Raw genomic sequence first — 13,970 nt, forward strand, 5'->3', positions numbered from 1 at the left:
AAAGTAATTGTCCCACACTCAGACACATCTTAGTGAACCTTTTCGTCCCACAACATAGTTTGTTCAATGATATAAGTATTATTATCTTTTCCACATGCGTAGGATGGTAGACAAGCAGATTTAGCCTCTAGTGGGCTGTAGCAATGAGTCCTAAAACCCCGGAGAGAGCCGGTTTCCTTGTCAATGGGTTTTTGGTTAGATGCCTGAAATTAGGTCTGCTGTTAACACACGCTCAGGAGATTTTCAGATTTTGTTCCATGACTTAAAATATCTCACGCGTGACTTTTGACGCTTTTACGTGTCTTAAAAAAGGCGGTTGCTTACAAGTGACAAAATGAGACAACTAAACGTCATGACGTTGAACACTGGTCCAACTTCAGCCTAGTGGTGGTGATGTCAAGTCATGTGACCGTGGTGTTGTTCGTTTAAAGCATAACGTCATCTTTACTTCTACCGATTGCATTCACTCTTCAAAAATCATAAAAGTGGTGTTCCTTTATCAAGATGACCTTGCTTGAACAAAGCGTGTAAGTATCATCAACGTTTGTTTGCCACAGAGCTTATTTTATGCAATAATTCAATATCCCAAAGGAAAAGTCCCGTCGGCTTTATGTCGAGGGAACCAGTGCGATGCTAACTTCCTGGTTGGCCTACAAAAGTATGTCATGCCGTCAGCGCTCTATTCTCTGACACGTTGAATGAACCTTAGAGAAACGTCGTCACTGGGGGAAAAAACAGAGCAAAGACCAATCTTTATGTTGGATGTCTGAGGCCAAATAAAGGATCATTCTTCTATAAATTCACAGAATCAGCCTTTTTTTTGGTCCTTCATCTCTGAACCAGTTTATCCGTCTGCCTTCATGGTGTAAAACCACCACTTTGCCACTGTGCATGTTGTGCGTGTCTACGAAGAGCAGGAGTGTGATTTAGCCCTATTTTCAGCCTTCAGACACTTCTTCAGACACTCATGCTCATAACCTGTCAGTGACGCTTTGCCTCTTCCTCTTTTCTCCTCTTCCTTGTTCTGATGTTTTATGATTCCTATATCCGTCTGCTCCCCTCACAGACTTCAGTCATGGTGAGACAGCTCTATCAGAGCAGCCTAAATCTACTTGCCTCCCCGACTCTCATCCTCTCTCAACCCTTCCTCGCCCCACTCCTCGACTGTATCGCCTCCTCTGCTCTCATCTGATCTCTTCTTCCCTCCCTCTTCACCTCCTAATGGAACGGCTGTCATGTAGCACTTTTTTCCCCTTTTTGATAGGCCCAGCGTCTTCTCCTCCTGACTTTTATTAACGTCTGTCTGGGGAGAGGGAGAGAATGTGGCAGAAACTGTGTGAGCGTGTGTTCCTTTACGGTTTACCTACATCACAACCATGACGTCACTTCTTTGTGGGGCAGTTTTGTTTGATAGAAAAGCTAATGTAACAGTGAAGCAGTTTTTAGGAGGGAAATATATAGACAAGCTTTTTAAGTAATTATAAAAAATGGATTTTGGCAAATGAGTCATTGGCGGTAAAAGATACAAATTAAATCCTAATTTCTTTGCAAAATCCCAATTGGAGCGTCTTGAGATTAATTCATAAGAGTGCGTGTGCGTGAGTGTGTGAGAGAGAGAGAGAGAGAGAGAGAGAGAGAGCGAGAGAGGGGCTCCTATTTATAGCAGCTTCTTCAGGACACAAAGCACACAGTGCAGTGATGGCCTCAGCTGCCTGAGGCAGAAAGGCGGCATTGTGAAACACGCCTGCACCTCCGTCTGTGTGTGTGTGCGTGCATGCGTGCATGTATGTGTGTGTGTGTGTGTTCGTGCATTCAAGCGAGTCTGCGAGGGAGAGAGAGAGACCCAGGGAAAGTGAGGGACACACTAGTGGGAGAGGAGCAGTATTTCGGAGAGAATTAACAAATGACTCATTGTGGGTTAATTGACCCATTGTGAAAATGATTAAATAGACCCAGTGTACATGTGGCCCAGACATCCTTGGCAGAAACTACTGGAGGGAAGAGAGACAGCAAGCGAGCGGCTGTTGAGGAGGAAATAGGAAAGAAAGTGCAATTCAGATTCAATTTGTCCAAATTTAAAATGATAAAGAAGAGCATCAGTAGAAAAATCAAATCTACGTTTTTGTTATTGGTTTATTCTTGAATTATGCTGAAAGATTCTGCTTCTGAAAGCCTCCCAATTCAAGAAACAACGTTACTGTGAATTATTTCACTCCGGCACAGTGGTTTTGCTTTGGGTCTGCGTCCACATGCACATGTCTTTTCTGATACCGTCAACTTTTGTGTGTGTCCAATGTTGTCACTTAGATTAAGGGTAAGGTCAGACATCTGCTATCATGGGTACAGTCACAAACTACAACCCCAAAACGCCCCAACCCCGTCGACTAATCATTTCTTTCTCTCACCAGTTTCTGGAAGAGGTCTCCGACTCTCTGGTGGTGGCTCCACTGCTGAACGCGAGGAAAAAGTCCGTCGTAGAACTCCCTGTGGATCTCGTAGAGCTCAGGCACTTTGAAGAAGATCGTTTCTATCTGGGCCACGGTGAGCACAGGCTGCGACGTTGTAGCAGCGGCCTTCAGGGGCTTCATGGGCTGAGAGGGACAAACAGAGGAGATGGAAAAAGTTGCTTTTGCGGGGCATCTTTGTGTTAACTGTGAGGACTTCAGATAGTCATTACTGCAGTGGTTTGTTGTCTTTATGACTCTTCTCTAGTTGCGCGACGGTTCTGGCTTTTCAAATTATCTTTTAAATGGCATAAAAGTAATAAGAAGTTAAGTTCTTATGGAAAACGTGTTCGCAAACAGTCCTCCACTATGTTCTATCTACTTTCATAACACCCAACTCGGTGTCAATTTATTTGTTATTTATTTGGTTTGGCTATTTCGACACTTTGATTGTTGTAATTTGTAATCTATTTGTGTTCCGTACACATTTTGCAGATGCATTTAACGACACTGAATTAAATTAAGTGCGTGAATTCATCGTTAAATAATTCCATACTTAATACTCAATTTGCCTAATCAATGCACGTAATGCCGCAGTCATTACATTCTCCTGTATAGTATGGCTGGATGTAGTGTGTGTGTGTTCTCACCAGCAGCAGGGCCTCCAGGTGACTGAGGTATGTTTCCTCGGTGGCCAGGATCCCAGAGAGGACCCACTTTCTCATCTCCAAACCTTTTTCCAGGTCACATTCAGTCTGTAACAAACACACAGACATGTAATAGTAAAGCTAAAACAATATGCAGCAATACAATATAATGCACAACAAATAATCCAATCCTGGACGTGCCCACTTTGCTTTTTAACTTACTCTTTAAATCAGCCTTTTCTGTTTTCACACTGCATCATTTTGTGCCTGAGGCATGAAGAACATTCAAAGCATCATATTGTTCCTCACATCAGTTAATATTTGTAAATCTCAAATTGACGGGCTCCTAGTTCTTAGCGGAGCTTGAAAACCTCTGCAGTGTTGCCGTTTGTGAGGGCCACAGTCTGCAAAATCAAACGGCAACAATCGCACCTTGGAGAAATCCTCCCCACTCTCCTCCCCATTCCCCTCAGCCCAGCGAAAGCTCACTGAGGACTACGGACATGAAAGAAAACAGAGAGACAGAGAGATTCCTCGGGCTGTCTTGTTCAACCATGAACTCTGAAATAACACAAACAGGCAGGGTCTCCCATGGGGGCGAGGTTGGCGTATAAGTATGTGTCTGTGAGAGAATGTGCAAGTGCCGGGAGCGCACACACACACACACACACACACATAGACACAGACCGTGAGCCCAGGTTGGGACGTGGAAACATCCAGTCCTTCAGGCTATGAGGAGGAGGAAAGAGAGGAAACAGGGTGGAAGGGTGAGAGAATGACAAAGAAAGAAGAGGAGCAGAAGAGATGGAGAGCAAGATAGGTTCAGTATAATTAAGAGGGGGGAGAGAGAATAAAGAGGGAAGAATATCTGACATGATGAAGGGGAGACAAAGACAGAGAGTAGGACTATATATGAAGAAGAAGCGAGGCGACATATTGAAAACGTGCAGCAGCACATTCTGTTTCTCTGCCTTTTTGGCTGTCCTGTCTCACCTTGTCTATCAGGAGCTGTTAAGGCTTCCTGGCGTCTAGAGACCTACAATAAATGGCGTGTGTTCGCGTGGATGAGTGTGTGTGTTGGGTCAGGAGGGTAACAGCATAGAAGACAATGCAGAGAATCTGTTTAGTAGTTGATGTGTTCATGTACGTAAATAGAGAAAAATGGCCATAACAATCTTCTTGAAATTGCCTGTTTTGTCTTACAAACAGCCCAAAAGCCGAACATATAGAATTGTCTATGTCTATGTATGTTAAGCCACCTGTAAGCCACTTCTACAACTATATATCTAGACAGCAGGATTCAGGCATTGTATAGATATGTATATGCTAAAATGATGTGCAGCGTTCCTGTGAGCTGCACATGAGTACGTACTGTCTGTGGGTGTGCGTGCATATATTTAAATGAAGGGGTAAATAGGCCTGAAAGCTGTTTCCATGGCCACTGCATAAGCAAATTAAAAATAGCACTCAACATTCAAAGGTAACTGTATGTGGTTACAGCTCTGCCGTAGTTACGATCAATAACCGTTAATCCTCCTGAATTCAGCTTTAAACAAGACGGGTGGATTTAAGATGTTACTTTGCTCAAGCTTCTTAGCATCTCAGCCATTAACTCAATGGGTGTTAAGGCTTTGAATTAGGAAATGTTTTTAAGTGCTGCAATGAAAGATTATTTACATTATTAATTAATCTGCCAATTATTTTCACGATTTATCGATTCTTTTGGTCTACAAGAAAATCATAAAATGCCAAAAACCCAAGATGACGGCTTCATAGGTCCTGTTTTGTCCAACCAACTGTCCAAAAACACAATTGTTGACTAATCTATTAACCGTCTGATCGGTTCAGCCCTCCTCTACTTACTAATATAGTTTGGAGAAATCAGGTGCAGGCCTCAAGTAGAATGGGACAGTATTTAGCGTATAAGCATATTGGCCTCCTCTTCATCTGACGGTTTATCTCGTCTTCAAAAGTGAATACTTCTTACTGCACATCCTCTCTCTCTCTCTTTCTTTGTCTCTCTTTCTCAGGTGAAGCATAAAGGAAATGATTCTGACAGACATGTATTATGCATCACACAGACATGTCTGGGGATCTGAGCTGTTTATAACAGCATCAGAAAAAAAAGCTCCAATTGCTCGTTATGTATAGACTCTAAGACGACCAAAAGCAGAAAACGTCCCTCTTTTGGTATTAGGAGTGCAAATAAAAAGGCTGTTGAAAGTAAATAAGTAATGTAATCAAGAGTTAAGACATTAAATTACAGCGGCTCTGGATCTCTCTAACTTAAAAGGGAGAGCTTGGGGCAGTGACGGAGCCCCCCCGAGTGTTTGTGAGTTAATGAAAAATGAATGAATCATTGCTGAGCTACAAGTATCGGCATGAGCTATCTCACTTTAGCCTCGCAGGATATGCCCGATGGTAAAAGAGCATGAGAACCACGGGGGTCCATTTGCAGCATCAAGAATATTTGAAGCAAATCACAAGGAGGAAAACTTCAACAATCCAGCCGCATGTTACTGAACTAGCGGAGGCGAGACGAAAGTGTTTAATCATCGCTTCAGACCCCAGACGACTCCCCTAGGAAGTACCCACTTCTCCAGACATATCATCTTTTATTCATCGCTGTAGCAACTAATGAGCCCATCTCTGGGTTCAGACTAAAAGGGGTGTCTGCCTGCCTTTTCATATGAAATGAGACACACTCTTCCTGCTCGGGGTGTATTTGGGTTGGTGTTTCTATGTTTTCACATCCGGTATGTGCAACAGAGTCAACGGAGGCCTAATATTTCACATTTGAGCCCACACAACCCCCCCCGTAGTGGTGGCTCTGGATGATTCAGGAGTTCTGACTTGCTTCTGATTTGTTGATGCATGGTGGATAATGTCCGTGGGAGATACAAGAGAATAAATACAAACAGTGTTTATTTGCCCAGTGAGCAGACGTAGCTCAGGAGGCGCAGATAAAAACCCAGCAGCAGTTGCGGTTATAACATTATTCCCCATATCTCTCCATGTCTTTCCCATGTCAGCTCTTACAAACTTTCAGAGCAGGTTAGAGATGGAAGAAGTGAGCGGCAATGCACGCCCCTGTTACACACTTTATTAACCGTTCTCATTTTTCATATTCTAATCTCTTTAGCATCCTGTTCTGCCATCCCTCGCTTTCTGAAGGGTCTAATGTGATTGTTTCCTATCTCCACATGTCTGCTAAGTAATGGGGTTGTCTTAGAGTTACCCAGTGCTGCAGGAGAAAGACAGTTTCTTTTTAACTGCTTATTTAAATTGCACAGCAGTGATAGACAGAGTTGGTGTCTGCAGGTCTTTTTTTTTTTTTTGATCGGCTATTTGCGATACAGCATCACATCATGCCTTTGATTGCAAGGAAACAAGCTGTGCGATGAGTGAATTTTCATTACAGATGTGATGGATACTATTAAAGGCGATTTCATTCTTTCCACGCCTCCAATTCTACTGAGTCTTCTAAAGGTTTTGCGTTGGTCCAGTAGGAAATGACCTCCCTCCCCCTTCAGGTCTTGGCATCGAGGTGTGATGTCAGACAGGGTGAGGGAGCATTCTAGTATAATTATAACACAGTATAAATGTGTGGAGGAACAAAGATAAATCAAGAATCTACAGGAACAGAGGAAAGGGTTTATGGCTTAAAGGGAATTCTGGGGGTGCCCCGGAGGCCAGTAACCATAAACTGCAATGTCCTTGATGTGAATCCAGCCAAGTACCTTTGTTGCATGTCGTTCCCCATCTCTCTCTCTTTCTCTTTCTCTCTCTCTCTCTCTCTCTTTCAATTCTCCTCATGTTTGTACTGTCATATATCTAGTAAAAAGTATTAAATGCCAAAGAAAAATACATAAAAAATGTGAATTCTGTTTAACGTGGAGAGGGGGGAAAAGCTGACTCTGACTGTCCTAGATTGACCTACAAGTATGTGTCACATAATAAAACATACGCGGCCAGTGTTTTTGCAAAGTTGTGAAAAAAATCCCATTACAGCACAGTCCTCACACTTCAGCTGACTTCTGATCAGTGACCCCACTCGTTTCCCTCTTCACTGCAAAGATTCCGAATATGAGAGAAGATTAAATCAGCAGTATGTGATGACTCATCACAGTGACATCATCAAACCCATCAGCCAATCAGAGATTGTCCGGGCTCTGACTCATCGATTGGAGAAGCAGACTGGGGTGATGTTTGAAGGGCAAATCAAGGATGCTGGTAACTCCGCTTTCATGGCGGTTTTCGAAAGCATGTCTGTCTGCGTGGAGAATTTGTTGAGGGACGATTGTTGTTTGGCTGTTTAGTATTTAACTGGCCATCCGATGGTGTTACTGCCAACCCTAAACACACACAGCGTCCAGTTTCCTCCAGGATTCTGCCCTTCAAATCATCTTCAATGTGAATTTAACATTCTTGCTGAGAGAAGAGGACGTGTGCATTTCTGTAAAAGAAGCCATTGGCTTGTGCAACCTAAAAGTGTGTGTATAAATTAAAATCCAAGATCAGAGGTCAAAGGTTGGATGCAGCCAAGGGAGTCATCATTTATTGGCAGATTCAAGCTATAAATCAGATAAGACTAGTGAGCAAAGACTGAGGGGGCGGAGTAATACTGCTCCATGAACACTGATGCGATTACTTCCTCCAAGGGCACAGTGGAGAGCGGCAGTATTAGCCTATTACATTCTCCCAAAATACCTCTCTGTCCTAATCAAACATACGGCTCTAAGCATGTTCATATGCTGCTACTCACAAATTCTTCGGTGCAAGAAGGAATGGGTAAATGCTTGAATAGATTCTGTCGGTAGCATCCATGTTCATTCTCATTGTTGCTGACACTACAGTTTTGTGTGTATGTGTGTGTGTGTGTAGCATTCGTGTGTATCCTCTCCATGGTAACCTTCGATAGCAGCAGACGTCATAGATCACTGGTTTTCTCTTCGCAGACAAGAAAGAGTAAAGGAGGGAGGGGTAAGAGGATGAAGGCAGTGGTGGGGTGATAGAGGTGATAGAGGTGATAGGTAATTCTGCCTAATACCCTGGATGAGAAAAGGCCAGACTCTTAAGGGGGATGAGTTTCTTCCCTGGATGACTGCTTCTGGGGGTTATGAGGCAGGCGATATTGTCCTTTATCCATCCTCTCAAACGGTAGATTTGATTTTCTCATCAACTGACAGATTTTTGACGGATCGGGATTGCTCTATGAATATATTTAGCCCACTTCCTGTGCTGTATTGAGGTCAAACTACATAACTATTGGCCATTGAAGAGTAATTCCAGCCACGTTTGTAGGATTGCACATGTGGTATTATACTTTGAAACAATAGTAAAAAAACAGCACAGCATACTCACCGACTTGGAGGATTCTAACGATCCGGAGGAGAGGGTGTCCCGACTGCTGCGGCTCTTGGAGCTGAGGTGCGGAGAAGATGACGGCGAGTCGTCGATGTACGGCAGGATGTCGTGGTGCCTCCGCTGCTCCTCTGCGCGGTCTGCATCGTAACCGTACGTGGGAGGCGTCCCCGTGAAATGACCATCTGTGACGGGGGAGAAAACACAACCTTAAGTTGGCACCTTAAACATTCTTTCAATCACTTTTGATGCAGACATCTTTTGCAAATCACCAAATTAATGCAATTCAAGCTTTCTGCACTCAGTCTTGAAAGGGACAAAGGTAGGGAGCTAAAAAACTGACATTTGGAGATGCAAACACCATCATTTCTTTTAAGAAACACAACTTTAGAAAGCCTCAATCGAACCAAAGGTCCATTAAAGTTGCCTGTGCCTTTACAAAGCACACTGGGTAGATTCTGCACACAGAAGGCGAGGAGTTCATTTTCCAAACACTAATTAATGCGATTCTAGAAACTGGGGCACGCAAAATGAGTTGCCCTCGGCATCTTTGTTCATGCACTCATATACAAACATAAAGCTCGGCGAGAAAGCACTCGAAGAGGCCGACTACAAACTGGGTCAAGGGTCAAATAATTTCAACACCGAGTGCAGCGTCTCCGGGGAAATTTTCATCCGCCTCCCTCCGACCCGCTTCTGCGGTGGCCGCTATCACTTTCTCTGTAAGAACAACATGCTCAGCCAGCACAGAGTGGCTTCGAGTATAATTACCCGCGCTGCCCTTTACGAGGAGAGGTGGGAGAGAAAGAGCTCGAAACAAAATGTCAGTGAGCTGGACGCATTCTACAATTTGACTGCAAAATACCTTGTTTTACAACATCACACTCAGTGAGGCGATGCATTCAAGCTGTGGCTTCCACTAGACACGTTTTTGTAATTTCAAATGGTTCGCCTTCCGGGAGGAGAGAGTGCAGTCAGTGGTTCGGGGAATCTGGTGTGTAACAGCTGAGGGGAAGACATCAAGCATCTCTGAATGTCACAGAAGACCTTTTGCTCATCTCCTCCCACTCCTACATTCAACAGAGCTGAACTTCTCAGAGAGCTGGCCAGGCCTCCTCTGTGCTGACTCAGACTAATAACCAGCAACAGCACTTTCTAGTCTCGCAGGCAAACATCAAAACATGCAGAATACACACCAGTTCAAATAAATAATAAGTATTCTGTAGCTGTAGAACACATTCAGCTAACATGTAGTTAGTCACTGATGCTTTTTTTTTGTCTGACACCAGCACATACACAGACATACGCTCTTAAAGTCACAGGTCATAGCGTCGAGAAAAGAAAACGAGGGAAAGAGATAGAAAGAACAATGATGGTGTGTTCAGGGCCCGTCTGACCTTCAGCCCACCCACTGCTCGCTCTGTGTACTCGCTACTGCCTGTGGGCGGGTGCTGCCCACTGCGCCTGCTTCGACCAACGGCATCCTGCCCGGCAAAGACCAACATAGAGGCTCTGTGTGTGTGTGTGTGTGTGTGTGTGTGTGTATGTGTGTTACACATTCTTCATTCATTTGTAGTCTTAGTGTCACTGCTGTTATTTTGCAACCCCGTGCACATATGCTGTTACTTATGAATTTCATTATCATATTGTTGTGTTCCTAAACATTCATCTTCTCCTTCAGTCTTTTCTTTGCTGTACCTTTTTTTTTTTTTTACTTGTGTGATGACTAACTTGCGCTGCGGTATGATTTTGGGGTTGGATTTGATGTATTTACTAAGCTCATGCATAAACATTCAGCCTGTAGGAGGCCAGTAAGGATCACTGAGTAACCAGATCTAACATTTAGGAACAAACAAACATTCAGAAGACAACATGCAAGCAAAAAGACGATGCACATGTTGAGGTCTGATTCACTGCTTGTCTTAAAATACAGATGTGGAAAACACCAAGTGGTAAATGAGTGAGAGGCATCCTGGCATGTTTTTCTTTTTCTTGTTTGCCAACCCCACCTCTGTGTATTCATGTTGGCAGCATAACATCTCCAGCTGACTTATTTTAATCTTCCTACCACCTTGTTTTGGAAAAATGCTGTCACTAGAAACACACTGAGGTTGTGTGTGTGTGTGTGTGCATATGTGTGTGTGTGTGTGTGTGTGTGTGTGTGTGTGTGTCTGTGGTGCCCACACAACCCTGAGGCCAGAAATATTGAGCACCCAAACAACATTTTTTAGACTGTAACCCCCTCTTGTTTACAAAAGGGAGGGGGGGGGGGGGGGGCACAGTCACAGAAGCACAAAACCACAGTCATGAATAATAATGATAAACTGTAGATAAAATATATAAAATGCCAAATGAATCACAGCAGCCCTGAATCAAACTAAACTGTTTCTTCTGGGAAATCCAGAGTTGTTGTTTTTGTTAAACTATAAACTAATTAACAATTCATAAAGGAATGACCACTAAACGGTTCAGACCCTTACTAGTCTGCTTGCCTGGTATGTATATCTTCAAACCAGCAGTTTCCAGTGGGGGAGGGGCTGAGCTTTACGAGTCTGTTAATGGGTCACTATAGCCTGTGGTCTTCAAACACTAGGCTTCAGTCTGACCACGTGTGACCTCATCTCGGCCCAGACGCTGCTTCTAACGCAGCCCACAGTCAGTTTCTCTCCCTCTGACTCTCACGCTCTTTGTTTGTGTGCCCCTGCATCGCCGCATATGTCGAACTGCTTCCTTCTCTATCTTTCGCCGTCTCTTCTCTCTATCCTTCTTGCGAACAGATCGCTTGTGTCTCCACTGATTTGGGGCCTCCACAGCTGGCCTCTTCATCCTCATGCTGCTCACAGGTCTGCGTCTTCCTCTTGCTGCTCTGAGCTGCCTCACTTCTCCCTCCTCTCTTGTTCCCCCCCAAACGATTCCTTATCAGGAAAATAATAAACTGCAAAAAGCTAACACATAAGCACACACTTACGAACACACGCACACACACACTAACACATAGAGTAGCGCCTAATATGTCATTCTCCAAAAAACAGTCCACCCATTGATATCTTCCTGGAGCTATTGGCAAAGTAAAGCAACCAAAATCTGCTTCTAACACCAACACACACACACATTCCTGTAAAATGTTTACATGGAAACAGTGGGAGGGGGAACAGGTCTCTTTTTCCTGCTGCAGGTGGAAAACTGCAATCAAACTGGGAACAGCTGGTGCTCCGGTGCCATGGCAACACATGGGTCTTTCCAAAACAATATCAGGGGCAGGACGGGTATCAGGGTATCAGGGTGTCATGTGATACTGATCTATTGTTGCATGGGAGCTGCTTTCAACTGTTAAACCGTTACAACTTCTGTGTGCGACACACAATCAAGGGATTTTTTGGGAGCTTGTTACAAGTCTGCTGCATATTTAGCGTACAGAAATGAGATCGGTACCAATCTTTTTGTTTTTCTAAGAAAGCGAATAACTTTTTTGTTTGATGACAGATTTAGAGGAAACCATTTTTGTAGTCATCATAGAGGGATCAGTCTTGGGTCAGCAATTGTTTTGAAGCATTTAAAATGAATCCCAACCTCTGAAAAGAGTCTCATTAGCTGTTTTATCTAATAATAATAATGTGAATAATAAATATATCTTTCGCACTACCTGTCTGATTGTAATGAGACATCATTTTGAGCATTTTTTAAAGGCCACTCGGCACACTCTGTCACTATTCATTCTTTGCTTCACGCTACCTCTTCTCTCTGCCCTTTTCTTTGACTGCTCTCAGCCATAATGGATACAACATCTATTCATACTGTAACAGTGCTAAAGTGCACAAAAAAAAAGATGAAATGAGCTGACCCTCGCTCATTCCCACACGTACGAGGAATTAAAAGGCTCGTCTGAGTTGTCTCGCGATAAAGAGAGCCAACAGACAAAGGAAACAATTATTGCCTAAAACCCTGCAATGCTCCGTATGGTTCTGCAGGAAAGAAAAAAAAAATTTGAAGAAATTATATACTATGAAGACAGAAATTATTATTAAAAAACTACAATAATAAGATGATAAATAGCAACGAAGAGAAAGAAGACAAAGACAATGCACACACAGAGCCATGAAATTGGAGAGAGAGAGAGGGAGGGAGTGACTCTCAACGGAGGCATAAGATATCCTCGATAGTGAGAGCTGCCTCTCCATCCCCCATCACGCTTTCCACTCAGCACGGCCGTCGTAAATCTGCCCCGGCTGCTGACGCCTTTATAGGAAGAGGCCTGTCATCGCAACACTGCTGATATAACCCCACCTCTGGCTCTTTCTCTTTCTCCCTCTCTCTCTCTCACACACACACACACAGTTACAGATACATTCACACCCTCACCTTAAAGCCCCACCCAGCCCCATAGGATCCTAATGTTACGCTACAACACTCTCTCTCTTATTCCTGCCATTCAATGAGCGAGGCGAATGTAATCAGAGATGAAATGGTGTGTTTTAATGCCCCCCCCCCCCCCCCCCACACCCTCATGCTGTATCTGATTCATATACAGTGTGCTGGATTCGGGAAGGCTAAGCTTATTGAAGAGGCCAAGTCTGGATACTGGAGATAAATAAGATGCACGCCTGTCTCCCAAACAACGCTGCTGCTTTTCATTACTACCCCTCTAAATGTAAAAATACATATGCAGTAGTGTAAACTACGATGGGGAGGGGTGAGAGTTGCTGCAAGGAGAGTAAAAGAAAGAGAGAGCATCCCTTCCCCTGAGTTCCTACATCCCCTTAAATATCCAATTTAGAGACAATTTAACACAGAAGAGAGGGGGCTGGTACACGAGTGGAAGAGGAAAGCTGTGGAAATTAAAGTGAAGGCTCAGCTACAGCATCGCTGGGGGGGACAGACATGCCGTCAAATGAACTCCAACACAGCGCTTCGCTCACAATCCTCCTGCGACCGCACGGGCACTTGACAGAAGTTAATTTGGTAAATGTCACTATCTCGTCATTAGAGGGCAGACGCAGAGTGTCTGAACGGGTGACTCTATTTTTGACGTACTCAATATCTGCACTTTAGGTATGAAAATCTGGAGGCGTGGCACCTTTCCCCCACTCAGAAGATGAGACTACGGGGACAGTTTTGAGAGGAATTCTCTACATTTACTTGAGGTCACGGTGGGTACTTTGCATCCCTCATAGAAACCTCTCTAGATTGGGACTCTCACGAGATAAAGATGAATCCTAAAGGCGTACTTCACAGGATTGCTGTAAAAGATACGACTGCCTTGGAAGACATGTAATAAGCAAAGTGTGTGTTTGGCAACACAAATCAACATCCATGCAGAGGATATGTGTCCCTGGATGCTGTTTTAATTCATGAATTTGTTTTGGTATTTCTATCGCTCCTTTGAGTGGACCAAGACAGCACATTCTCTACGTGAAGGAAGCAACTTTCCTCATCTTGTTTTTTTCCCAATTGTAGTCAATTTATCATGAATGCTACTTCAACCAGCAATCACGGCCGCATCACGTCTATCTGCTGG

General features: G+C 43.8%; 1 protein-coding gene across 4 annotated transcripts in view; it reads right to left on the bottom strand.

Moving 5' to 3' along the window:
* Positions 1-13,970, bottom strand: part of LOC142935545 (breakpoint cluster region protein-like) — a 68,177-nt gene that overhangs the window by 20,767 nt on the left and 33,440 nt on the right. For 3 of the 4 annotated variants that reach the window (XM_076079970.1, XM_076079969.1, XM_076079968.1), the window contains 3 exons: positions 8,456-8,640; positions 3,095-3,199; positions 2,406-2,591 (listed from right to left, as the gene is read on the bottom strand). In XM_076079970.1, coding sequence (XP_075936085.1) covers positions 2,406-2,591; positions 3,095-3,199; positions 8,456-8,640 — 476 coding nt within the window. The remainder of the gene's footprint in view (positions 1-2,405; positions 2,592-3,094; positions 3,200-8,455; positions 8,641-13,970) is intronic. The other variant, XM_076079971.1, reaches the window with a different exon arrangement.

The sequence above is a fragment of the Anarhichas minor genome, unplaced genomic scaffold (genome assembly GCF_050575085.1).
Source record: "Anarhichas minor isolate MPS153535 unplaced genomic scaffold, ASM5057508v1 ptg000073l, whole genome shotgun sequence".
NCBI lineage: Eukaryota > Metazoa > Chordata > Actinopteri > Perciformes > Anarhichadidae > Anarhichas > Anarhichas minor.